This window comes from Pelophylax lessonae (assembly GCF_965119305.1).
Source record: "Pelophylax lessonae genome assembly, chromosome: 1".
NCBI lineage: Eukaryota > Metazoa > Chordata > Amphibia > Anura > Ranidae > Pelophylax > Pelophylax lessonae.
The window spans coordinates 313817318-313844840 of NC_138768.1; the positions used below are offsets into that span (position 1 = coordinate 313817318).

Genomic DNA, 27523 nt, shown 5'->3' on the forward strand with positions numbered 1-27523 from the left:
TTATCAAGGATACCCGTCCACTTTTCCGACGTTCTAGTCCCTATATCGTCTGCCCAGGCATCCCTGCAATTAAATGACATAGCTCTCGAGACCTTATCCATAAAAGAGGAGTATAGGGAGGAAATGTGTCCCTTTTTAACCGTTGAGCTCACTAGGCAAAGTAAAATTACCGGGTTACACAAGCCCCACGGGGACTCCCTGGTCTGCGATGTAATAGCATGCCTCAACTGTAAATATTGGAAAAATAATGTGTTAGGGAGACCAAATTCAACCCGGAGCGTCTGAAAATCCTTGAGAGTACCCCCTCTGTATAGTTGTGCAATGAATTGGACCCCGTATCTAGTATCCAGTCCCACAGCCTGTCTAGCTCCGGATAGTTAGCATTACGTAATATGCAGGAATATCTGGAAAACCCTTCATAGGCAAAGTGACTCCTGGCCCTGGTGGTAGGAAATCTTAATTGAACAAACAATTAAAGACAATTTAAAGAAAAAAAAAAGCTAGTAAAAACATGGTTAGACTTTTCCTAGCCGAGCTGAAGAAAAGATCTTCATTCTCTTAGGACACTAGGAGAAACAGGGGCATGCTGGTAGTAAAATGGGTAATACTGGGCAAGACTACAGTGTTTTTTAAATTGCCAGTGTGCAATCTCCTGTAGATGACTGTATAGCCTAAACTTGATGACTTCCAGTGTCCCTTAATGGCAAAGAAAAATAATTCTGTATTGAAAGGACTAGACAGTGACTACTGGCAGAAAGAATACTGGGCATTTTTCATTTTTACCTAATTTAATCTAAATACAATATTTTTATATACAATAAGGCTGTCCAATTTGATAAAAATCAGACTGGATTCATATGGTTTGCTGTACCTGTTGGGGAGGTCCGCTCGGAAGTTTGTCTCCTCGCCTTCTTTGTTTATCCGGAAAACATTTACCAAGGTCATAGTATAATCATTATGAGTAGAGGCATGTGTTGTTTTCAGGTAGCGCTCAATAAGCTTTTCAGGAATTGAAAATGAAAAAATGTGTGTCAAGTCTGGACTGAAGATTGGTAACGTTATTCACAAAGAAAACAAGAGAACAGGGTTCTCCAAAGAAGAACTTTAGGCAAGCAACAAAATTTGCAGCTGGAATATACAGTATGTGTGAACAGTTACCTAACAACAACTTTCTAATTCTGTTTAGGCAGTGTTGCGATTCACATGCCACTGCAAGACAGCATCTGCAGGACCCTAACCCTAACTGTTAGAGCAATATAGATTAATTGGATAGTAAAATAGCTATATTATCATATAAGCAAGCTCTGTGTTAGACTGGCAGCACAAAAAAAATGCAAAACTTGATTGGCTCCTAGTCTGAGTACTGCTGAAAAAGCGATTGGTTTACAAGAGGCCAATATAAAGACAAATTTTGTTAATTTATGTGAACATTCATTTTAAAACCCAGCTTATCTGTAACTTCCCCTGCTAAAACAGGCTGTATAACGTTTGGCAATGTAGACAAGGTGGAGAACTCTTTATAAATCTGCAAGAGAAATGTTATACCTGGAATTCATCTGATGTGTTATCCAAATTCTCCAGAGAGCAATGTAACTGTCGATAATGCCTGTCCAGTGGGTGCTCATGGGAGCCGAGATCCATACTTGCCAGCTTCACTGCAATCTGAATATCACCCAAAGCCTGCAGGGGACAGGGAATTAATTTCTTAATGATTGGTTTTATATGCATGTTTAACATGCAGTGATTAACAATTGAATAGAAATTGAAAGTATATAACAATTGAATAGAAAACGGTTTTAAGAACACTGGTTTAATGACTGAAAAGAAACTGTTGTAAGAACACTGGTTTAAAAGATAAGTCCACCCTAACACTAAAATCCCTGCATCTAAAGACCTCCACAATCTAAAACTAACCTATCCAGCCCTATAAAGAATAAATCAGTATACTTACCTTTTCTGAAGCCATTCTGACCCGATCCCATGCTGACCTGTCAGCTGCGGCTTTGATGTGGAGGCGGGTGCAGAGGACACAGCTGACAACAAGAGCCCCATATCAACTCTATGGGTGACGTCACTTTCCATTCATTTCACAGCTGTTGTCGGCCGTGTCCTCTGCAGAGCTTCCGCCGCTGGAGACCGGGTCGAATTGGCTTCAAAAAAGGTAAGTATGCTGATTTCTTCTTTACAGGGCTAGATAGATTAGTGTTAGATCATTGAGATTTATAAATGCAGAGATTTTAGTTTTAGGGTGGACTTATCCTTTAATGGTTTTGCACAATTCAGAAGACACCTAGCTGCATCTGAATCTCATCATTCTTTCTGGCCATCACCCTGCTTTGGAATGGTAACATACAATTTCTGATCTTTATAAAGTGGAGCTAGACACATGGGCCTACATCAGGGAAAGTTATGGATTTATAGTAGGCTATAAAGTGAAGCGATCAGATGACAAATCAGGCCCTGGTGGGTAATATGATCACAAGGGGGATGACCTCCTGTGGGGTATATATTTTGTGTGAGTTTTGAAGCTCCTAGTCTAGGTCAACCACTGATCTGAGCAAAGTACAAGGAGTACAAGTAGCATAGGGTTGAGCTGTAAACCTTCAATGCCATGACCACCAATAAGGGTTGGGGGGGGAGGGTTTACTGCTTTCACTGCTGTAACCAACAATAAAGAGGGGGGAAGGAGTAACTTTTATTGCCATGAACACCAATACAGGGTGGATGGGATGCTTGACTTTCAATTACCCCCATTGCGCGGGGGGGGTTTAACGATCACTGCCACTGTCCATTAATGTTGGGTCAGTGGGGTAAATTTAACTGCCACTGAGCATCAATGCAGGGTAGAGATGGGAGTTTAACATTCACTGCCTCTAACCACCAATGTGTGTTATTGTTAATAGTACTGACACCCATGATGAGGGATATTATTGTAGCCACTGACACCAATGCAGGGGTGGGGGTTATTGTGCTCCAATTTTGTCAGTGTGAATTGCGATACACTGCAAAAAATGCAGAAGGACCGAAATGTTTGTGTGTTGGAGGTGAGAAAATGCACTGCGATTGTGTGGCCCTCTGGAAGTGGGGGGGGGGGGGGGCATGCTTGAGGCCCTGTATAATTTTCCAGTTGCCCACCACTGACATAGGCTGTAATAAAGAAAGTTGCAACTCTTACCTCTAGGAGGCGCACTTTCAAAGCCAGGTCCTCTACCGTCCTAATTAACGGGGGTGTTCTTAGTCTAAATTTTAAGAGAACACAAGTTAAAAATGTATAACATTTTGGTAAGGTAACAGCTACCAATTTTTGCATAATTAAATTGATATACATGTACCCAAAATCATGGGGGATTCTGGTGTAAAATTCATTGCAGGCTTCAAGAAGATGCTTGCCAAGTTTTTGTAGTTTAATACAGTCCTCAATACGTTGCAGTGAGCTGTAACCTGCACGGATCTGCTCCACTGTGAGCTTTCCTGGAGAAGACAGAAGTTATCCATTTGGAATATACCATTAAAGTGTGTGTAAATGATGCATTTTTGTATGCATAATACATTGGTCTGAAGCAATTTTCTTACCCAGAGGTGCCTTCTTTGTGTCATACTTCATCTCCAGCACAGTCTCCTCCATGTTCTGCATGTTACAAATCAGTTGGATCAAGGCCTGAACTGAGCTTTCCAACTTGGACTCAGGTTTGGGAATGTCGGATGCTTTGTCTACTTCCACAAGATTTTTCTCTTCCTGTGGGCAATCCAAACAATGTGGACCATTTGTAAGCAGTTCAGAATTGGGTTTTGTCAAACAGAAAACTTGATAACATATACACGAGCATGTACCTCTATGGTTGCGTTATAATCCATACGCAACATGTCATATTTACCAGCAACCTTTTCAAAATCTCCACGCTCAGACCAAACATTCTTGGTCTTATCAAAAAACCTGATAAGAAAAATGCATAATTATAAAATGTAACTGCAGATTCATTATATCAAAAAATTGAAGTAGTGTTTGTGCTTGTCCGGGACCCCTCTCTACTCCTAGGCTTCATGCACACTGGTTGCTTTAAAGGCTGCTTTTAGAGGTATCTTGCTGGGTTTTTTTGCCTCTAAACACCCCTCAGTGTTAGCCTATGTGTCCATGCACACATTGGCGTTTAGAGGCAGAAAACCCACTGCCAGCATGTACAGGAGCAAGCAAACAATTGGACGTTTATTTCAACCGACAGAAAAAAGAATATTCTGGCCAAACTAATAAATTCCCAAACGCATGACGCACTTAAATGTGCCTGAACGCATTTGCACAAATGTGGCTTTTCTCCTGCCAGGATAAAGGTGTTTAGAAGAGTTGGTCAAATGCCCAGTGTACATGAGGTGAGGGCTGGTTCACACCACAAAAACGCACTCTTGCTCTGTTCCAGATGCATTTCTGCATGTGCGTTTTTAGAGCGTTCCGATGCATTTCTCATGCATTTTTACGTGTTTCTGGATGCATTCCAGATGCATTTTTCCTTCTTTTTTTCCCACTGTACTGGGGGGTCTGGTGTGTTTTTGATAGCATTCCTGTGCATTTCGGTGCATTTTACCACGTTCCAGTACAGTCCAGTGAAGGAAAAAAATGGGATTTTTGACTTACCATAAAATCCATATCTCTGATGTTCATTGACGGACACAACTCCTGATACTCATAACCATTGGTTGCACTGCCCCCTACAGGAGTAGGACACTAGGCGGAAAATAATTCTGGCTACACCCATGGGCAGTTCCAGGGGATATACTCCCTCTCTCTGCTATAGCCACTCAGTTTTGTTACAAGCGGTGTCAGGAGAATTAGAACTCCACAGAGGGATGGGTGCTGTGAAAATGGATTTCACCGTAAGAAAAAAAAAAACATTTTCTCTTTCGTTTATTGACGGACACGGCTCCTGATATTCATAACCATTGGGACATTCCAAAGCAGTGTTAAACATGAGGGGTGGGAACAACAAAACAATTCCCAAGGCTAAACATTAGCCAACCAGGAAACAGGAGCTCAACCAAACAACTGGGGCCCACCTGAAAAAAAGCAAAAAACAAAAAAAACAAAACAACGCACCCTCAAAGAGGATCAGGTCCTCAAACAGGAGCCTGCAAAACCTTGCGGCCAAAAGCATCCACAGCATGCTAACACATCCACTTTATAAAACTTTGTAAAAGTGTGCACCGATGACCAGGTGGCCGCCTTGCAAACCTACGTCACTGATGCCTGATGACGGAAAGCCCAGGAGACACTAAGTGGCCTTGTAGAGTGCACCTTGACAGGAAAAGGAGGAACCTGACCCCTAATGGAATGGGCCTGAACCACTGTCTGTATGATCCGTCTGAAAATGGTCGCAGAGGAAGCAGACAACCCTTTTTGAGGTCCATCTGTGAGCACAAAGAGAGAGTCCCTTCCTCAAAGACTCCATAGCTGCCAGGTACACCCTAATTGCCCAGACCACATCCAAGGCATGCAAGCCAATTTCCTTGTGTTTGTTTCCAGATGTTTAGGCCTGGGACACAGGGAAGGCAACACAATGTTTACATTCAAATGAAAATCAGAGACAACCTTCAGAAGGAACGACGGAAAGGGGCAAATAACCACCTTATCCCTGTGAATCACCAGGTAAGGTGAACGACAGCATAACGCCGACAGTTTCTGACACCCTGTGTGATAGCAACTAAAAAGTCCACCTTCTGTGACATTGTAAGCAGGAGAATCTTCCGAAAATTTTCAAAGGGAGGTTTGTAGAGCTGAAAGCACCAAATTAAGATCCCAAGGTCGCAACGGAGCCCACACTGGAGGAACCAAATGATGGACACCCTGAAAAAAGTAGGCACCAGGGAGTGTGTTGCCAAAGGTCGTTGGAAGAAGACCACCAAAGCCGACACCTGACCCTTGACGGTACTCAAAGCCAATTTCTGTTCAACCCCCCGTTGAAGGAAGGTCAAGATCCAAACCACAGAGGAAGAACCCCAAGAGACTCACACCATGCAATGTATGTCTTCCACGTACAATGGTAGATCTTCCTAGAGGTAGATTTCATAGCTTTCAACAGTGTAGGAATCACAGACTCTGATAAACCCCTATCCAAAATCAACTGGCGTTCAACAGCCAAGCCGTCAAAGCCAGCGACTTTAAAGCAGGATGGAAGATCGGTCTTCGGGACAGCAGATCCTCCCTGAGAGGAAGCTGCCAAGGAATGTCGGCAACCGGCCGCACCAAATCGGCGTACCAAGCCCGGCGAGGCCAGTCTGGAGCCACTAAGATGACCGGAATCCCTTCTGCCTCGATCCTGCGTAGAAGTCTTGGCAGAAGCTTGAGAGAAGGGAAGGGGTAAATCAGATGATACTGACCCCACGGGGCCACCAGCGTGTCTGTGGCATCCACCAGAGAATCCCTTGATGAAGCCACAAGCCTCTGCACCTTTCTGTTGCACCGAGACACCAACAGATCCACCTCGAGGGTGCCCCACTGGAGACATAACTGATGAAACACCTCCAGATGAAGGGACCACTCCCCGCGGTCTGACGACTGAGGTAATCAACCAGCCAATTTTCCACCCGGGAATGTGTACGGTGGAGAGGGCTGGAACGAACGGTTCTGCCCACCTTAGAATTTCCTGGCTACCCCAAGAGCTGCCAGGACACTTTCTTGTGCCCCTTTGGTGATAGACATAAGCCACGGCCATGGCATTGCCTGATTAAAACGCTGGTGACTGGCACATATTGAAATGTGAAGGTAGGCATCCTTGATATCAATAGAGGCGAGGAAGTCCCCCCTGACGCAGGGATGCCACCACCTTTCAAATGGACTCCACTATGAACTTCTGTATCCACACAAAGCAGTTTAGCGCCTTGAGGTCCAGCATTGGACACACTCTGTTTTTCTTCCTAGGAACTATGAACAGGTCTGAGAAAAAACCCTGAAAACGTTCCGAGATTGAAATCGGGACAGCCACCCTTGAAGGAACAGATTTTGTACCGCCCCAAACAGGCCCAAGTTGGAAGGAAAAAAACTTGCCGGGTGAGAAGAGCGAAACTCTATCTTGTAGTCAGACCGAGTGACTTAGTGGACCCACTTGACACGGGAAGTCCAGAGGTCCGGAAACCAGACCCTCACCCCCGATACGGGTGAGGGCACACCTTCATGCAGAAGGAGCCTTGTCCACAGGTATGGAGAAGCCCAATCTTGGCTTGCTAGACCAGGTTCCTTTGGATCCTACAGAAGAGGCCCTGAAAGGCTTTGAGCCCTTGGCAGTCGACCCTGAGGGACGAAAAAACTTCTTATGACTTCTCAGGGAGGGAGAGGACCCCACCAGACTCACCTCCCGCAGAGACAAGCACCTGCAGCCACCAGGAGAATCTGCACTACAAGTGGGGCAATCAGGAAGGAATATGATCAAGGAGTTAGCACCAGGGGATGAGGAGGGGCTCCCATGAAATAGATGCCCACAGGGCTCCACTGTCATGGCTGCTGCAATTTTCAATGGCAAACCGCAACAAAATGGCCACTGGACTACACAAACATGGTCACCGTGTATAGAAACACACATGCTACAACAAAATGGCGGCCCCCACTAGGTACAACCCCCCCCTGCACAGTTGATCATCCAGTCATTGGCGGTGCACTCCCCTGGCTCCCATCGCCATTTAGCACCCTGCCCTCATCCCAAGAAAGTGGCCAGACCACTCCTCAAACAGACCCAGCGTGGCGGTGGGGGGGCAGGATGAGGGACCTGGCAAGGGGGGGTGCCTGCAGGAAGGAGGGGAACCGGGGGACCTTCCCAAGGAGGGGCACACGTCTATCTCAAAACCCTCCAGGGAGAGAGGAGGGACAGCTACCATACTAGGAACCAGGCGGGCATGACTCAATGCATCTAAATGGGGGGCTGTCGTCCAGGAAGAACGCTGCGACTCAGGCCGAGACCCGTTGGTATGTGACCTCGCGAGGCGTTTAACTCTGTCCAGTGGTGCTATGTCGCAACGGACCTAGCGTAGAGCTAAGGACTGAGCGCTCTCGCTAGCCAGACTGGGGTTGACCACTGGATCTAGATTATCCAGCCCATCGCCCAGTCCGGCAGCTGACTGTAGAGCTCACAGGAAAAATCAAGGAGAAAAAATGTTCTATCTAAAAAGAATAAAATTGCCAGGACCAGAGATCCCAGCAAGGAACTAGGTCCTTACTCCTGACTAGGCAGAAAAAAAAAATTGAGTGACTATAGCAGAGAGAGGGAGTATACCCCCTGGGACTACCCATGGGGGTAGCCAGAATTATTTTCTGTCTAGTGTCCTATTCCTGTAGGGGGCAGTATAACCAATGGCTATGAATATCAGGAGCTATGTCCATCATAAACGAAAGAGAAATGCAGCATGTTCTACTTTTTTTTTTTCTGAAATGCCTTGGAACTGACCTCTCTGGTGTAAACTATGGCATTGAAGGCCATATAACCTACTTTGCATGCAGAAAAAAAAAAAAAAGCACTTGACTGAATGTGGTGTGAACTTGCCCTTAAGGTGGCATCAGACTGAAAGCTTCCAATAAGATTTAAACTTGGTCAAACACTACTAAAATTTAGTTTAAAATTATTATTTTTTTTTTTTTTTAAAGAAGGCTCTTACGATTTTTGAATTGTTAGTGGGGTCAATCTGACGTTTATTTTAGACCATAGTGATGAGAAAATTCTAGGCAGCAAGATAGAATGTTTTTTTCTACAATTTCAACAGTGAATATGGTTTTTGTGTGGGATATCCATTCACTCCAAAATTGAATGTTAAAGGATAAGTTCACTTAAAAAAAAAAAAATAAAATAAATAAATGCACATTTTTTTGCAGGCAAAAAAAAAAAAAGTGCATTTAATTATTTTTTTTCCTGGGGAGTCTGTAAAGCATTGCACCAGGTCTCCCACAGATCTTTTGGTTTATCTGTGTGCCTATACATCCTGTACGGGCAAGCAGATACACTGACAGGAAGAATCTAAGTACCATGGCGCTCCACAGCGCCATGGTAGTTCATTGAGAACTACAAGCCAACGGCCACAAAGGATGTTGGGGCTTGTAGTTCATTCACACGCAAAGCTATGTGAATAAATGATGCGCTAGTTTGGGTGGAGCCCCGCTGATTTAAAAAACTGACAGCTAGTACGGGAAATCTTTCCCTGTACTGCTTTTACAGGGGAGGAGGAATCAGACAGCAGCTGCAGCATTGGGAACATGTTACATGTTCCACACTGGGTGGATCATATAATATGTTCCCAAAGGTTAACTTATCCTTTAAAAGGAAAGTACTTTTGAACACATTAGTCATGTCATTGAATGTACTAAAGAAAATTTTCATGTGACCCTACCACTATACAAGCATTTGAAGAAGCTGTTCCTCACATCAGATGAGTTTTGGTAGCAATCCATAGCAATGAATCAGAGGATGGGTTTCTAAAAGTGTACAGATTCTAACCTTTAACAAGAGGACAATCCTAAAACTTTGACACAGGCAGTCATAACATTCACTGGAAGGGGGGAAAAGGGTTTTGCTACATGGGTTAGTTGCATGCACAGACCTAGGGTCCGTTGTGGCTACAGGAAATTGACAAATTAAAAACAATCCTAAGGGATAATCTGCAGAAATAACACACAATGCATTCATATTACAGAAAAGAATAGTGGATTAAAAAAACTTACTTCTTCTGAAAAACGTCTTTTGCCTTTAGAAGGTCTCCTCCACATGAAACCAAAGAATTTTGACCCACCTTTCCCACTGGCAAAGAATACACATTGGTGGGTATTTGGTTAAAAGCAGCTTTACTAAAATCTAAATGAAACCTTATAAAGACTCACCTCGTCCCCAGCGCATCCAGACAGAGAAATTTCTAACACTGTCATCTTCAAGCAGCTGGATCAGGTAGTACTTATTGTTATTAAACTGCAGGTTAGTCTACAAAAACATAAGATTTGTTAATTCACTTTCACGATGACTGTCGCAAATATTACTAATTTACATTTTATTCCAGAGGGGTTTGGTTTAATTCACACCAGTTTTGAAATTTTAATGAAAATTAAGCCATATGCATTTTATAAATGTTTACAGATGCATTTTCAAGGACTCCACCTAAAACCACTGACCAAAAAAGTCGCACGTATTAATTATTCTAATGTATATTAGAACTATGAATGCTGATTTTTACTGCAGGCGATTTAACGGCTCTAAGAGGAGTTAGGTTGGTATTCTACAACAGTGCTACTTGAAATACTAATTAGCAACAGAAAAGGGTATACTAAGGAGATCATAATGTAGGGGTACAGGACTATAAAGAGCTTAAAAGATGCAAGATTTTAATTGACTTAAGATTCTACACCAGTTTCAAAAAGGGCCTTGATTAATAAGGAATTAAGAAGCGATCATAAAGAAAACTGCCCAATAGAGAATGACAAAAAAAGAAAATGTTGTTTATAAGAGCCGGTTCACACTGAGGTGATCCAACTACGAGGGGCGACCTGTATAGTTGCGGTGCACAGAGACTTCGGCGTGACTTGCAGGGACTTCACATAATGAAAGTCTATGCAAGTCGCTCCCAGGTCGCCCCAAAGTAGTACAGGACTTGTGTCGCTCCTATTAGAACGGGTCCTGTACTACTCAATGGCGAGAGAGCGACCGCGACTTGTCAGGCTGACAAGTCGCCTGACAATCGCGCTAGTCTGAATGGGGTCTATGATGGTTTTGTTGTGCATATCCAAAGCAATTTACAATAAGAGCCGGTTCACACTGAGGCGACACGACTCCTTACTACTTCGGGGGCGACTTGTGCATTACCATGCACCACAACTTCGGAGCAACTTGCAGGGACTTCACATAATGGAAGTCTATGCAAGTCGCTCCGATGTCGCCCCAAAGTAGTACAGGACCCTTTTTCTAAGTCGGAGCGACTTGTGTCGCTCCTATTAGAACGGGTCCAGTAGCGGTCAATGGACCGCGAGGGAGTGCGACTTGTCAGGCTGACAAGTCGTGCTAATGTGAACCGGCTCTCAAGTGGATAATGATAGTTGTAACATACACTAGGCAGCAACCTGCAACATCGTATTTAGCTTTACATGACTATTCTGTGTAATACAACAGCTGTTGCATGTTCAAAGGTTATAAATAGCGTCCATAGGAATCTCCAATACATACATTTTTTTTAAATTTGGCATTTGGTGATGGAGGAATAATGAAACATACCCATTGCATATTAGTTCCTTTAATAACATTTAAAGAACAAATTCCAGGTAAATGTAATAAAAATTTACCAATGTAATTCTTTAAAAGATCATGAAATCACCACATTCTACTATTGAAACAATCTGAAATCTAGGTTGCTGCATATCATAAAGAAGTTAACATCGAATTTCACTCTCGCTTTGATTTGTCCTCGTGACAACTGAGATTGGGACAGTAGTAAGTACTGGGGAAATCAAAACCTTACAGCTGTCACAGACCAGGATAGGAGGCAAAATCCTTTAATGAAGGACAATTGTTCTGATAGCAACTGTTTGAGAAGAAATTTTCCTTTACTTTGCAGAGATTCCCTCCCTCTCCCCCCCCCCCCCCCCCGATACACCTCCAGATTAGGAAGCAATTACTCAAACAAAGACAAGTCTGCATAGGACAAGCGGTATTAAGGCCAAAACCAAAAATGCAATATATAGCAGCATTTTTTATTTTTTTAGGCTTTTTTCCCCCTCTGTTTTCATCTGGCCAATAAGGCTTGGTTCATACAAATGCAAATTGGCTGCGTTTTGAACCGCAATCAATTCGCATAACATGTGAAAGAACATTGCTTTCTATTGTGCCTGCTCACATATGTCTGGTGCAGCCAGAGTGCAGATTCAATGCGAATTTAAAAAGTCCTATCAGTTTTCTGAGCGGTGCGGTCCGGCTCAGGTGCGAATTCAGGCCCACTGACTTCTTTGGGAATGCTTCTGAATCGCACATGTCATTCAGTTGTGAACAGGATAAAATCCTGAACTGATCCTGATGTAATCCTGAACTGATCCTGATGTAATCCTGACCTGATCCTGATCAGAAACTGACCTGAAATACTGAACAACTACTTTGTCAATTAGTTGTGAAAACGGAGCTTCAATTCGCACCGCACATGTGTGAACCCAGCCTAACTCACCTCCTGTGTTAGAGTGCCTCCACTCTGGATGAAGGAGTTCAGAGGACACATTTGGAGGGCAGCATTGTCAGTCTGGGGGGGGATCGGATACACTAGCAGAATTACATACCGTAACAAACTGGAGCCAAAGTCCAGCTAATGCTTTATAAGCAGTTACAGCAAACAGCTTAATGATGAAGTGTTCATAAATCAGGTTGCAGGTGCTGAATACACAGGTCCCTCGTGTCACCCAATTATGGAGGAAAAGGTACCCTTACCAACTAATGACTTGAGCATGCATGATGTTAAAAAACCTATGGAATACTGCAAGGAATCTTCAGACTGAAAATCATTCACCTCGTGCAAACAAATGTGAATGGACTCTTACCAGATGTCACATAAACAATCGCTTAAAGGAAGGGTTAAAGATGGATGTCTCGATTCCTCAGTTTATCCAAGAATTGGTGTTCCTTAAAGAATCCTGCCTCTTAGGTGTTGAGCATAAACCTGGTGCTTAATATGGCTCCCAATAGGCATCCGCAGGATAGCTCCAATCTCAGTGGACGCCTTCATGGAAACGCGTCGGGTAGAGAAGCAGCGCTATCACTACTCGCGGACCGAGCTGCAGAGTGGCCGCGAACATCTGTTACCTGTCCAATTGTTTTCCATCCATGTAAGTGTGTTTCCGTTAATAAATTCTGTTGTTAAGAAGATAATGCACTATTGCCTGCCTATATTTTCTTGACATATGGGGAGCTATCCTGAGGATGCATATTGGGAGCCATCTTAAGCACCAGGTTTATGCTCAACACCCAAGAGGCAGGATTCTTTAAGAAACACCTATTCTTGGATAAACGGAGGAATCGAGAAGTCCATCTTTAACCCTTCCTTTAAGCGATTGTTTATGTGACATCTGGTAAGAGTCCATTCACATTTGTTTGCACGAGGTGAATGATTTTTAGTCTGAAGATTCCTTGCAGTATTCCATGGGTTTTTTAACATCATGCATGCTCAAGACATTAGTCGGTAAGGGTACCTTTTCCTCCTTCATAATTTGGTGACACGAGGGACCTGTGTATTCAGCACCTGCAACCTGATTTATGAACACTTCATCATTAAGAACATTTATTTGCACCTATTTTTTGGACTTTATTTGGAAGTTTTTTGCATTTGTCAACTTCCTGTTCCTTTCAATAGAGACTTTCACAGGTTTGTGTACTGCGCATGTCACATTTGGTTGTGTTATTAGTTGTGTTTATGTTTGTGGATATACACCCCATTTAATTTTTGGTTGAACCAGGTAAAGTATAGCATAATTTTTTATGATCAGTTATACAGCCACTGTACTGTCATAAAGGTACACAAGGGCTTGGAAAACTACATCTAGGTTGCCTATTTTGCCTACATGGCAGCTAAGATTTTGGCAACTATTCTTCGCCTAAAACACCCGAATAACTTTTTCAAGGGCTACTTTATAAACTAAAATACATACTGTATATAAGTGTACATGTTACAGGGCCAATATAAAGTCTCAAAAAAAAAAAAGGTACCTATACTCATACTGTACCTATAATGAATTCTTTTTTAAAGGTTTTAATAAATTCCTCTGTCTTTATCATGAAAAATGGATTGGAGTATGGAAAGTTAGCCAACAGCAAACGTTTTGTTACAAATAACCAATCAGAACCTTGTTTCATGTTCTGATCTAGACTGCAGAGATAACAGTTGAAGCAGATTACTATAAGCTAACTACAATAAATTTTTATACAGCACACTCTTCTTACGTTGGGCCCAATGCTAATAAGCCGCGGTAGTACACATGAACACTGTGTTCAAAGTAGTGAACGACCAATTTCGATATTTTGGCCATTGCATATCGGTATCGGCCGATATTTTTGTACACTTTTTTTTTTTATCACTTGACAGGTACTCTTGTGGAGGGATCTGGGGGTCTAAAAGTCCCCAACCCCCTCCTCTGCACCTAAAAGCATTCAAAACGCCAAGTTTGGCTGTTTTGAATGCGGTCATTTTTTTTAATCTGACGCCACTAACCGGAAGTGATGTCATGACATCACTTCATTGCTTATATCTTTAATTTGTATATATGTGAGTGGCATATTCAATAACATTTGTAAATGGAATTATGCTATGTGACATAATTTTACCCTCAAATGAGCAAAATTTGGAATATCGGCCAGTTTTGGGGGCCAATACAGATATATCAGCAAAAGTCAATATCGGCCCTCGATATATCGGCCTTGCCAATAATCGTTCGATCCCTAGTTCTAAGATAGAAAGATGCCTCCGGTGGAGTTCAAGTGTCAGGTGCTTATAATCATGATGCTGTCTCTCAAACAATAAACATTTTAAACAATAAATCCTGTTTTCAATGCCTGAATAGTTATGGTAAAAAATATAAATACATACACTAGATTAAATCTAAATAACATTTTTGAAGATAAAAATGTACAGGACTATATTAGTGGGTGAACGCTATCAGGATATGCAAATATACTTTTCGTCTACAGCACCACCTGCTGGAAAAACTGGTGTTTGCAGCAAAACACTAAAATTACATGGTTTTCTTTTAGACCCATATACTGTATCTGAATAATTAAAATACAGATTTTTAAATATTTCTTTAAATATTGCATGCGATAATAAAAGTTATTTCATAAAAGCAAAACTTTCAATTTGTGGTAAATACCGAAAACAAAAATTTATGTAAATCTTTAAAGTCAATTCACAAAAAAACAAAAACAAAAAAAGCATACATTGGGTATTTATCTCATTATTTAGGAAGTACATTTTTTTAGGAACGCACAAAATAACATTGATGTGGCCAGTAAGAAAACAATGCATGAGTGTGAAATATGCCCTTCGCTCGGGATGGTGATTATTTGTAACATTGCAGTAGAGGGAGATTAAAGGCACACTAACAATGTTTAGTTTCACAATATGTTTGTGCATATTCATCCACAAACCAAATCTTCCTCTGGTGCACTGTTAGCCTGAGAAAAAAATAATTGCGATAAACCAAAAACACAACATAAAACTTGAGTGCCAAATATCGCACGCAAAATGTGAGTGCCAAATATTTTAACGCATTCATTAAAAACTTTTTTAAAAAACTTAAAAAAAAAATTTAAATCAGGCATGTTTTCTAATGAACTGTTTACTTTTGAGATACAAACTGCATAAGTTATTTAATGAGTAGATTTCCAGTGTTTACACATGCAAACATCCACTACAACAAAAGAAATCTTGTCCAACTCCAGTGATATCAGACCTGCTGTTTGGTAGCTCTGTTGTACAGTGAAAAACTGCTCTCTTTTCTATGCAGGGAGCAATAACAACTTGACAATAAGGATTTTCAAAAAATTCATATGATCAATAAAGAGCACTTCCAATGCTCTCATGTGTTTAATAATGCCTGGGAAATAATCCCTGTCCTGAAGAGTATCTCATTAAAAAAAAAAAAAAAAAAAAATGTAATACTCTGACAAACTTGCTTATTTGATTAAGTGCATTTGCCAATAACATTTTCTATAAAGCAATCTTAACAGGTTTAAACAACCTATTTACACTATATGAATAAAATAAAAATAGATTCAATATTTAATGTCAGGGGGCAAGGATATAGTCTATGCAATTGACATTTATTTGGAAAATATTCATAAAGAAGAACTGCTGTTATCATCTGCACCACCTGCTCCCTGCATTTCACTAAGTGACACCCTCAAAATGTTGCTGTGGGAAGATTGCATATGCTGCAGCATCAGATATTCACGGTTGGCACTGACAGTTTCTCCCCGTGATATCATTGCCCCACACAAAGTACAGACAGTAGCAAAAAAGCAGTAACAGATGTCAAGCACTGAGTGCAAAAGTGGCAATCCTGGTTCCTGAGGGAGTGTTCGGGAGGTGGAGGCCACTGGATAGTGGCAATGGGAGGTAGCTGGTGCGGAAGGTGCAGTTATTATGCCTGTAGTGCCAGTCGCTGCCCACTCTCTTTGGTGATGCTTGGCCAGGTGGTTGCGCATGGCCGTGGTTCCCAGTCTTCCTGGAGTGGACCCGCGTTTCACCTCTCTAGTGCACAGGTTACAAAAGGCACTTGTGGCATTTCTTATGCCAATACTGGGGTCTTTTAGGTGAAAGAAATCCCAAACTGTAGACTTCCTTTGGGAGTAAGAAGTGTGCACTTCTGCATTATCAATTTCCAGAAAACTGCGGGTAGGTACTTCATTTGGATAATCAGGGGATTGTCTTAAGTCAACAGTTTCATTTTCAAATGTCTCGGATGGAGGAAGATCTAAAACTTGAACCTGTGGATTAGGTTGAGCATTATAATCAGGCATGGAGTGCCAAGAATGGTACTGCAGGGAAGGTTGATGGAAATGCCCTTGTAGTTCGTATTGGTATTCTTCACCATGGCGGTGATGTTCATAGTGTCTGGTTATCCCTTCCTGTTGGTGATCACACAACCAAATTAACACTCACTATTCACCATGCAATGTGCCATGCATATCAAACTAGAAGTCCCTAAGTAAGCTTCTCTGAGTGTTTTAATGTGACTCCAGGATGACATCATCCAAAAACTGAGAGCTGCCTCATTGGGGTTGGATTTGCCTCCTTCAGTCAACAACATTGTAAACCTAGTCATAAAATGGTCCTCTGAAAATGATTTCATCTTTAGGTATTCGACCCATTTTCAGGTGTTCTTCCTATTGCCATTTACCATGCAGTGCCCCCCTTGCCATTTTTGCTTTATGTAGATGAGCAACAAAAAGGAGCTTACAACTTTTCTTTAAAAAAAAAAAAAAATGAGAACATGCTTTAGAAAAGGTGCGAAAAATGGGTCTCAGATAATATATTAAAAAAAAAAATATGTTCTCAGAACATTTCCAATAAAATGTATATAATGATATCCAAAATCTCAGTTTGAAGGTATTACGGTATTTTTAACTGGCGTTCATATACTTGCCTTCCCTACACTGCTGCTCTGTTCAGGCACTGCAGCCAGTCACCAAAGACCAGCACTGTCAAATGGGAAGGAGGGGAGTGAGTTAAATGCTTCCCCCTTACCTGGAAGTACCAGGAACAGCTGAACAGAACTAAAAAGCTTTTTAAAAGAAAAGGTTATCCTTTCATTTTATTTGTAAATATATCTTTGATCATACTTTGAAACAGAAACAGTGCTGTAATGAATGACAAAAAAATAAATAAAAAATTAAATATTAAAGCGATCACAATTATCTTCAGTAACACAAGTTTTTTTTTTTTTTTTTTTTTTTAAATTTTCACTTGTCAGTCTAAAGAAAAAAAGCATGATTTTTTCTTTATGTTGCCTTGAAAATACATAGAAAATTCTAGAAGGCCATATTAACACTGTCATTCTGGTGAGTTGTGTTAAGGCAGGCTACTCAATTGAACAATCTGCCAATGCACTAGAACATACTTTATGTATGTACAGACATGCAGCATTTTTCTTTCAACATAATGCATCACACCATGCATTTGAGTCAGAAGTGACATTTAAAATGTATATTTTTGACAAACAGAACGGGGCCATTTGTCAATGGACACACAGAGTGGGGCTCAGGAGTGAGCATGCAGGAGTGCCCCTATAGCAAGTGGCTTGCTATGGAGGCAATCAGCACGGGAGAGCGAGCCCAGAGTGCAGTGAGGGGCCTGAGAATAGGAGGATCGGGGCTGCTCTGTGCAAAAACAGTGCACAGGGCAGGTAGGAATAACAGGTTTGCTATTTTTTTTTTTTTTTTTTTTTATTTCCTCTAGTATCACTTTAACTCCTTTTAAAAGGAAGGTACAGTTCCAGACATCTTTTCACATGTTTGTCAGGTACTTTTACAGCTTTACTGAAAAAGATCATATTTACATACACAAACTAACTAACTAACTAAAAGAGTCAAAAGGAGTGATGTCCTTCCTGCTCTGCTCAGGCAAGAGTGTTGTTGAGTGTTTCAATGAGAAAGAGATAGTCTGGAAGCAAAACATACAGTATGTGTACACTAAGAGAAGACAGGATATTCCTTTCTTTCAGAGGATATATAATATCACAATCATAAAATTACTTTACAAAGAATTTACCCTATAAAGTCTAAACTGATTTGTTTTGCACATTGATGTGGAACTCAAAATACAACTTAACCAGGACTGAAACAACACAATGTATCATCTCCTTTAAACAGATTTCAAACATTTTATTAAATCAGGCCACATAGCAATCTAAGATTAGAAAAAATACAAAGCACTACTACTACTACAAAGATGAATGAATACATATTTTTCTTGTCATGCCTGGTGCCTCATTTTGTATGCTATAGAATAGTAACAGTAGCTTCCACTTAGTCCCGGTTCACACTTCTGCAATGCGGGAATGCTGCGAATATGCATGTTTCCGCATCGCATCCGCACCCCTGGCGGTTCACACTGCCATATGCGTTACGCAGGGGGTGTCAAAAGTTAACGACACCCCCAGTTGAGATTGCATATTGCAGTGCGATCTGCAAGCTCGCACAGAATCGGGTCGCAATAGTGTGAACCACCATGCGATACAATTCTGCTGCGGATAAAAAAAAGGGTCATGTGCGTGTTTTGTGCGATTGCGGTGCGAATTCAGCCATACAAACTGTATGGCTGAAATTTGCACCGCACAGAGATCGCATGTAATTTAGGAGCAGTGTGCTCGGAATTACATGCGATCTCTGTGATCGCACTAATGTGAACCAGCACTTAACCCAGAAATTGAACCACAATCCCTCAATCATCTGCCCAGCTCCAGCCATATCAGAGATGGGCTCTGAATATATGCAGGCTGGTAGCTGCCCTTTCTTCTGCTATGATACTAGAAGAAAATTAGAAAGTTCTGCGAGATGCTTGATTGTGAAACAAGAGCATACTCATCTAACCCTCAGACATCATATTACATGGGTAAGTGGTGCTCCAAACAGAATACAGAAGTCTTGAAATACCTTTCCTGTTACCACAACAAAGGCATCCTAACAGTGTCAGAACTAAAGAATAAACACATCAAATAATCTTTAAAAAGGGGACATCAATTACTTTTATTTACTTTATAAATAAGAAAAAGCAAGAATAGTTATAAAATTGTAGGAGGAACTGTACAGTTTCTATTTGTTCAATTAAGACACCATTAATTTACCACTCACAAGTTGATAATACGACCACTCACAAGCTGATAATACTAGCACAAGCAAGAAAGCTGGGAATCTAAAAATGCGATGTACTGCCATTTCATAACATGGCAAGAATTAGTTCAACTTTATTAAGTAACAGCTAAAGTGGCTTTTAATGTCTAGTGACCCCATAAGTGAAAAATTAGAAAAATGACAAATAACAGAAAGGCATGACACTAATGAAAATGGTCAGTTCTCACCTGGTTTAACATAACATCATATACTTCATCTCCTTCACAATAGACATGAGCCTAAGAGAAAAAGAGACAGGGATTGATAAAAATGTAATTGCCACGACTACTCAAGCACAGCAGACGACATGGAACAGCAGGCAATCGAACACACAATGACAGAACAACCAAATACTATGGTATTGAAGCAGCAATCTTATCAACCAAACTAGGCTTCCTAAAGAATTCCCTGGACAAAAAAAGCCCCATCTACAACCTAGCTAAGATCATTTACCCCCAGACATTTGGAACCAAGTCATCAGACTCATTAAATGCTATGCCATCTGTATACTGCTTATACACTCCTATGTACATGCATCTCTCAGGGACTTTATAGCTCACCCTGACGCTGCGTCCTCTGCGATAAAGTGGTTGACGAAATGACAAACTTTAAACCTATTGTAAATCATTATTCACTTCGAGTCAAATACATAGACCCTTGCTGGTAGTACTTGAAAGCTTGTGTCTTCTCCCAGAGGTTCCTCGTCACACTTTATCAGCGATATACAAATCAATATTGGCTCACACCCACAATACGCTACCCGTGTTCATGAAACTTTGGTCCAAGGAGCTGGGGTTTGAGTTTCCCATCAGAGATTGGCAGACTGCACCTATCTTTACTCACAAATCCTTCATCTCAGACTATGCCCAAGAGAAAAACTACAAACTACTGTCTAGATGTTTCCGTGACCAAATTACTATCAACTGGATCTTTCCATCATCCACGGACAAATGCTGGCGCTGTCACAAGAGGAGAGGGCCTTTCCTGCACATCTAATGGGAGTGAGACCATATTTGCCCTTTTTGGTCACAGATCTTCCACATCTACACAGAGAACTATGAGCCTCTCACCCCTTCCCCCTCCATAGCTTTGTTGTCCATCCCCCTGGGCACGGTTAAATTCAAGAAATCAAGCTTACTTGGATTTTTCCTCTCTGCAACTAGACAACTAATTTCCAGAAACTGAAAGAGTACATCCACCCCACCCTTATGTTGGTGGGTAAGCAAAATTAATGAAATTATGCTCATGGAGGAGATGCAAGCTAGAGAGCTTGATAAGTGGGAAACATTTACCAACATTTGGTTCATATGGATGCATCACTCCTTTTCTGAGAAATTTAGCAATAGAACTTAATTGACTCTAACCCCTTTTTCTTTTGCTTCTCACACCAAGAAAACTTGTCTTCACTGTTTTTTCTCTCTCTTTCTTTTGTCTTTTTTCTCATTTCTTTTGCTATACCTTTTTCTTTTGTTTTCTGATTCTTACCATGAATATTATTGAGCACTTGTTTTTGTGGGTCTCCTCATTTTGCACTGAATTTATGCTCTTTGGGCTGCACTAAGGACAATGTCCTTGCCCACTTCTCTGCAATTACCCTTATTCGTTTCAATGTTGTTTACTGTGTACTCCTATACTTGTGTTTATCTTCACCAACAGTGCTTTGTTGTAGATATTGACCCTCCTTGAGAATTTTCATTTTACAAAATACATATACTGCTCCATTAATAATTAACATGTGTATTTGAGCTCACTTATTCTGAGTGAATGTTTATGTAACCTTCTAAAAATGTGTTAATAAAAATATATTCAACCTTAAAGGCTCAAGGTTTTTTACCTTCATACATTCTATGACTGAAGATAAAAAATCTGTGTGCAGCGCCCCCCTCCCAGCCCCGCCTAATACCTGAGCCCCCTCTCCATCCAGTGATGTGCACAAGAGCAGCGGCTCTCCAAGGTCTCTCATTCCTCATTGGCTGAGACAGCAGCGGGAGCCATTGGCTCCTGCCACCACAGCCAGTGAGCCAATATGGAGGAGGGCAAAACGCGGCTCTGTGTGTTTTATGGACGCATAGAGCAGGGATGGGGAGCCAGCATGCACCAGTGCCCCCAGAGCAAGCGTCTTGCTATTGGGGGAACTAGCTGAAGAGGAGAAGCCAGGAGCGCCGGGCAGGGAACAGTAGGATCGGGGCTGCTCAGTGCAAAACCACTGCACAGAGCAAGTGAGTACAACAACTTTATTATTTTTTTTTTTTTTTTAATAAAAGGAACCCCTTATGTCAGAGCTCTTCAGTTCAAATCGAAAACTATCATTACACTGAACTGGGCAGGCAAGAACGTAAACAGATATACCTAGTATCCAAATGTAGTAGCACTGCCATTCATTCTTGACTTTAAAGGCATTAAAAAAAAAAAATAAATCAATCAAAGTAATCAGTGTTACTACAAATACAGATATCAGACTTCTGTTAACATGTACCTTTCCAATTTTGCTGGAACATTCTGGATCAACTGGAGCTTTGCCTTTTAACACCAGAGTTCTCACTTGTTCTGTGTAACAGAAAGAAATTAACATATGAGATAACAAAATGTACAATAACACTCTGTAAAGTTCTAACTTTTGGTGCCCTCTAAACTTCATTTGTAGGAGTACACCAACATGAAATATATAATAAACTGATCAGTTAACTTACCTTTGCTGTCCTCCTCTTCAGTTTCCACACTTTTGCTCTTTCGGGGACGTTTTGAAGTAGTTGGCCCATTAAGGATATTTTGTTTTGGTGGGTCACTTTCCTGATCTGCAGCAACTACAAAATACAACAGTAAAAGTTCCTTAAAAGTTAAAGTCAAGGTAAATAAATATTTTATTGCAATTCTGTATTTAAAACAGCCCTCTTTTATTAATACATCAAAGTAGAACTAAAGGCATAACTTTTTTTCCCCATTTGCATAGAGTAAGGGAGAGTAATACCCATCAAGGTTTTTTTTGCCATCTGTGTCCCATTGGGGAGATTTCCCTTTACTTCCTGTTGAATAATCAAAATAACTAGGGGGCAGAAATCGCTTCAAAGTAGGGAATTTCTGATGGTCACCAGGGTCATCAGATCTTGTGTCCCCATTTGAAGATTTCCCATCTCTTACTGTTCTGGGGAAAACCCAAAATTTGGTATTTTCTTCACTTTCAATGATAACAGTAAACATGACTATAGAGAGAGTGGAACACAGACAGCAATAAAGACTTGATAGGCGATCCAATCTCTTTTTACTCTATCCAAAACTTTTAAAAAATTGCCTTTAGATTTACTTTTATTGGATTTACACTTTCTGTATAATCTTTCTCTAGCATTAAGGGTCACACGAATTCAGAAACAGTCAGATTATACTGCCACTTGCAGGGGGCGTGGCTTGGATGTAGAGCGGTGTGTACATCTGCTCCGGGAGCTCCTCAAACCCTGAGTAACTGTACCATCTATCCTGCTGTTACCGATCTTTTATTTACCCCCGAAGGATCTACTACAGTCGGGTACGCTCCCGTTTCTCCCACATGCCTTCCAAGCGCCGCTCTGTGGTGCCGGAGCCTCCCTCCAGACACTCAGCGCCAACTGCCGCATGCCCTGATGCCATCTTGACAGAGAGACTCCGCACGCTCCGAACAGCGATGGAGGCGGCGCGGATCTCTGAGCCTTTTCCCAGCGCCTCGGATCGCATTGTGGGCCCGGACACAGAGGTCATCCTCCACGCCATCGAGCACAGCAAGACCTCCCTGCTGGTCCGGATCAACCATCTAGCAGAGGAATGTAACCTCACCCGCAATGACCTGGATAAGATTTGTCTCACGGAAGCAGAGAGCCGTGTCTCTGCCACTGAGGACAATACTGCCCAGCATTTAGGCCTTTTGGACTGCAACACAAGGTGGACTCCTTAATGGCCAAAGCGGACGATACAGAGAATCGCATGTGGCGTAACAACTTAAGAGTGCTGGGCCTGCCAGAGGGAGCAGAGGGAGATGCTCTGGCGGATTTCGCTGAGGGGTTCTTCAAGGAGCTCTTGGGAATGATGGAGGTGTCCCCCACCTATGTGGTGGAGAGGGCCCAAGGGTCCCCACTGGCAGGAGGATTCTGGGCGCCCCCCCTAGGCCCTTTCTTGTCCGCTTCCTCAACTATAGGGACCGGGACAGAATCCTCAGCGAGGCCCGCAAGCACCCCAAGCTGCAGTTTGAGAATACCTCGGTTCACCTGTATGCTGACTTCTCGGCGGAGCTACAGAAAAAGCACAAGTCCTTCATTGAGGTGAGACAGAGGATGCGGGAGAAGGGGGTGCAATAAGGCATGCTTTACCCCAGAGGGTCACTTATGGCGGCACGGTGAGATTCTTCAACACCCCGGAGGATGCTGATGCCTGGCTGCTGACTCTCCATTGAAAACTGTGGCTTGCGAGACCCTCATTTGTTCCTGCGCTCTCTCTCTCTTCCTGCCTATCACCCCTTGGTTCCAGCTTACTTCTATCAAGACTGTCTATCATAGAGGAGCTCTCTTGGATGGATGTCATTTTATTACATTTTTTCTTTTTTGTCCCGGTCTACACTTTTTTTACTTTTTGTTTTTCATTTTGTCCCCCTCTTCTTCACTGTTTTTTGGCCCGCTTGTGTTTATTGGCAGTGGGCTCTGCTTCCTGCTGCCCCTCCAAACTGACTGACATTGTGCTGGGACCCCTTTTTTGGGGCGCCGCGGGTGACGTCAGGCTCCTCCCCCCATACGCGTTACGTCAGTGGGCGTGACTTCATCAGCGGGGTAAGAAGGTAGATCGCACCCGCAATATTTATGGCCATCTCCTAGCAACATAATGCTTTATCCACAAACCAGGAAGTAAGGGGAAATGTAAGAACTCCACCTCACTGCCGGGGACCCGCCCAGCTACCCCTACATTTCCTCTTACATTTCCCCTTCACTTCCTGGTTTGTGGATAAAGTATTCTGTTGCTAGGAGATGGCCATAAATATTGCGGGTGTGATCTACCTCCTTACCCCGCTGACAAAGTCACGCCCACTGACGTAACGCATACGGGGGGGGAAGAGCCTGACGTCACCCGCGGCGCTCCGACAATCGGAACCAGTTACTCAATGCCTTCATGTTTGCACTAAGTTAGTGCCTTCAAATGTGAGTGATATTTTATGACTGCTTAATAAATGTTAGTACCGTACTGAGAGCATTAGATCTCCTTTCATTTATTTTTGAATGAACGCTGGCTGAAGGACCCTGGTGTGATGGAAGGCATGAAAGGTAAAATTGCCCAATACTGGGAACTCAATGACCTCACTTCTCCTCCCTTGGTGTGCTGGAATGCTTTCAAGGCTACCATCTGAGGAGAATGTATCTCTGCCATTAAATTGGCCAGGGTGGAGGGCACTGCAGAGTGGGTGCCTTGGAGGGTAAAGTGGGAGAGGCTGAGTCAGAGTTTGCCTCGGACCCCACTCCTGGGGCGTGCTCCACCCTGGTCTACGCCAGGAGGGCTCTGAACTTGCACTTGTCCTCTGTCACTGCGACGAAGGTGGGAGCGCTTAACGCAAAAATTTCCGAATCGGTGTTGAGGGTGTTGGTGGCACTTGACCTAGAAAAAGCATTTGACTCGGTTGCCTGGCCATACATGTGGGAGGTGCTTAAAGCCTTTGGCTTTGGCCTGATTTTCCGTAAACGGATCAACAACCTGTATAACCAAACACAGGCCCAGATTAAGTTGGGTGGGACACTGTCCTCCGCTTTTTGTATCGAGCGCAGTACTCCGCGGTACTCCGCAGGGGTGTCCACTGTCACCGGCGCTGTTCTCCCTGGCTGTGGAGCCCCTAGCCAAGGCCATCCGCGGCTCCGGGGGGATTCCGGGTCTGACCCCTGGAGGAAAAATTGGCGCTCTATGCGGACGATATTGTTCTCTTCCTCCGGGACCCGGGCCCCTCCCTTCGGTCTGCTCTGGACTTGCTCTCGACCTTTACTGGGCTGTCTGGCCTTAAGGTCAACTGGGACAAGTCGCTCATACTCCCCGTGGACGAGGGGGCCAAGCTTCAGGCAGATCCATCATTGCCCCTTTGTTGGACAGACAGGATTAAATATCTTGGTATAACCATCTCCCCCAGAGTGCAGGACTTTTGTGAACTCACTTGCTCCCCCTCATGCAAATGTTTAAGGTTAGGCTGAAGGCATGGGTTTACCTCCTGCTAACCCTGATTGGTAAAATCAACCTTGTCAAAATGAAATTGCTACCCCCTCTCCTTTATGTTTTACGCCATTCCCCAGTGTGGATTCCAAAAAAGATATTCAAGCAATTTAACTCCCATATTAATCGCCTTCCTATGGGGGTCCCGTCCCCCTCGCTTCAGGCTCTCTCTGCTTCAGAGGCCTTGGACCCGGGGGGGGGGGTCTGGCTTGCCCTCACTTCTTCCTATACTACATTGCCGGTCTCTTGACTCATGCCCACAACTGTCTGACGTCAGATACTTCCAACCCGGCGGTCGCCTTGGAGGTGTCTGATGCCCCAACATACGCTCATATGATATGGTGCTGTCCATCCTTACAATCGTATTGGTCTGAGGTCCTAGACTTCATTGCTAGACTGACCACCATCCATGTACCACCTAGGATTGAGATCTGCATTTTGGGACTTGTAAATGCGTTGGCTCACTCTACAGCGGCTCGTACCCTGTTGGGTCTTCTGCTCTTCTATGTGAGGAAACTGATAGTGATACGATGGAGAGAGACTGGGGCTCCCACTTTCGCTCTATAGCAGGCCTTGGTGAACTCGGTAATACCACTGTACAAGGCAGTCTACACTAACAGAGGTTGCCCCCAAAAATTCGCTAAGGTTTGGAGTATTTGGCTGGAGGCAGAGGACACCACTGCCGACCATGAAGATTCTGCTACTACTGCTCATTAATCCTTCCTTTATTGCTGTTATCTTTTGGACTGGGGGGACACCGGGCCATGGCCATCTCTCCTTGAACTTGTTAGATGTCCGATCGCTGATGGTTCTTCCTTCCCTATTCTTTCACTTCCTTGTGCAACACACGCTCAATTTTCTTAAAGCAGCAGCCTATGTTTGGGGTTTTAGTTATAGTAGAGCTGCACGATTCTGGCCAAAATGAGAATCACGATTTTTTAGCTTGGAATAAAGATCACGATTCTCTCACGATTCTCTGTGTAACAAAAAAAAATTGGGATAACTTTACTGTTACGTTTTTTTTTTTTATTCATTAAAGTCTATTAAATTGCGTTTGAAAAAGACTGCTGCGCAAATACAGTGACATAAAATATTACAACAATCGCCATTTTGTTCTGTAGGGTCTCTGCTAAAAAAATATATAAAATGTTTGGGGGTTCTAAGTACTTTTCTAGCAAAAAAAAATGATTTTAACTTGCAAGCAACAAGTGTCAGAAAAAGGTCTAGTCTTTAAGAGGTTAAACTTCCTTTCTCCCTGGCAGAGGGAAGGAAAAGATACAATGTAATCATTTTGTTTATAGTTACTGGGAGACTTAGCGCCGGTTCACATTGCAGCGACGCTACTTCGCACCGCGACCTCCGAGGTCGCGGTGCGAGCAGCGCGCCGCGACCTCGGAGCGGCCGCCACGGACTTCATAACATTGAAGTCTATGGCGGTCGCCTCCTGGTCGCCCCAAAGAAGCTCCGGACCCTTTTTCTAGGTCGGAGCGACTTGTGTCGCTCCTATTAGAACGGTTCCGCAGCTTCCCTATGGGAGGCGACCTGCGGGGCGACCAGGTCGCCTCACAGGTCGCCCTAGTGTGAACCGGCACTTAATGCTGATAGGCGTTTGCGGGAGGCTTTTTTTTTTTTTCCACAGCTGTTCTCTCTGCTCCCCACCAGCTTTGCAAAGAATCGAGCATATGTCAGGTTTAGATCGTCAGGGGGGGGGTGAATCGAGATAGCGATTTTCATACGATTAATCGTGCAGCTCTAAGTTATAGTTGTTAAATTTTATTTCTTTATTTTGTGTTTTGTTTTACTCGAGCCAGGGTATGCGTGAAGGCTCTGTTTTTGTACCTTCTACTGAAAAACAATAAAAAGAATTTGCAAAATACTGCCACTTACAGGAGGATTGAACACTGGCAAACAGAAAAATCTTATGTCAGCCTGCAGTATATCCCTCTCCT

General features: G+C 42.8%; 1 protein-coding gene across 2 annotated transcripts in view; it reads right to left on the minus strand.

Annotated features, from left to right (window-relative positions):
- Positions 1 to 27523, minus strand: part of PARP2 (poly(ADP-ribose) polymerase 2) — a 136638-nt gene that overhangs the window by 41935 nt on the left and 67180 nt on the right. For both annotated transcript variants that reach the window (XM_082256088.1, XM_082256089.1), the window contains exons 5-15: positions 22061 to 22174; positions 21847 to 21917; positions 19559 to 19609; positions 9845 to 9941; positions 9689 to 9764; positions 3832 to 3934; positions 3574 to 3736; positions 3333 to 3471; positions 3176 to 3239; positions 1546 to 1680; positions 872 to 999 (exon numbers count right to left, since the gene is read on the minus strand). In XM_082256088.1, coding sequence (XP_082112214.1) covers positions 872 to 999; positions 1546 to 1680; positions 3176 to 3239; positions 3333 to 3471; positions 3574 to 3736; positions 3832 to 3934; positions 9689 to 9764; positions 9845 to 9941; positions 19559 to 19609; positions 21847 to 21917; positions 22061 to 22174 — 1141 coding nt within the window. The remainder of the gene's footprint in view (positions 1 to 871; positions 1000 to 1545; positions 1681 to 3175; positions 3240 to 3332; positions 3472 to 3573; positions 3737 to 3831; positions 3935 to 9688; positions 9765 to 9844; positions 9942 to 19558; positions 19610 to 21846; positions 21918 to 22060; positions 22175 to 27523) is intronic.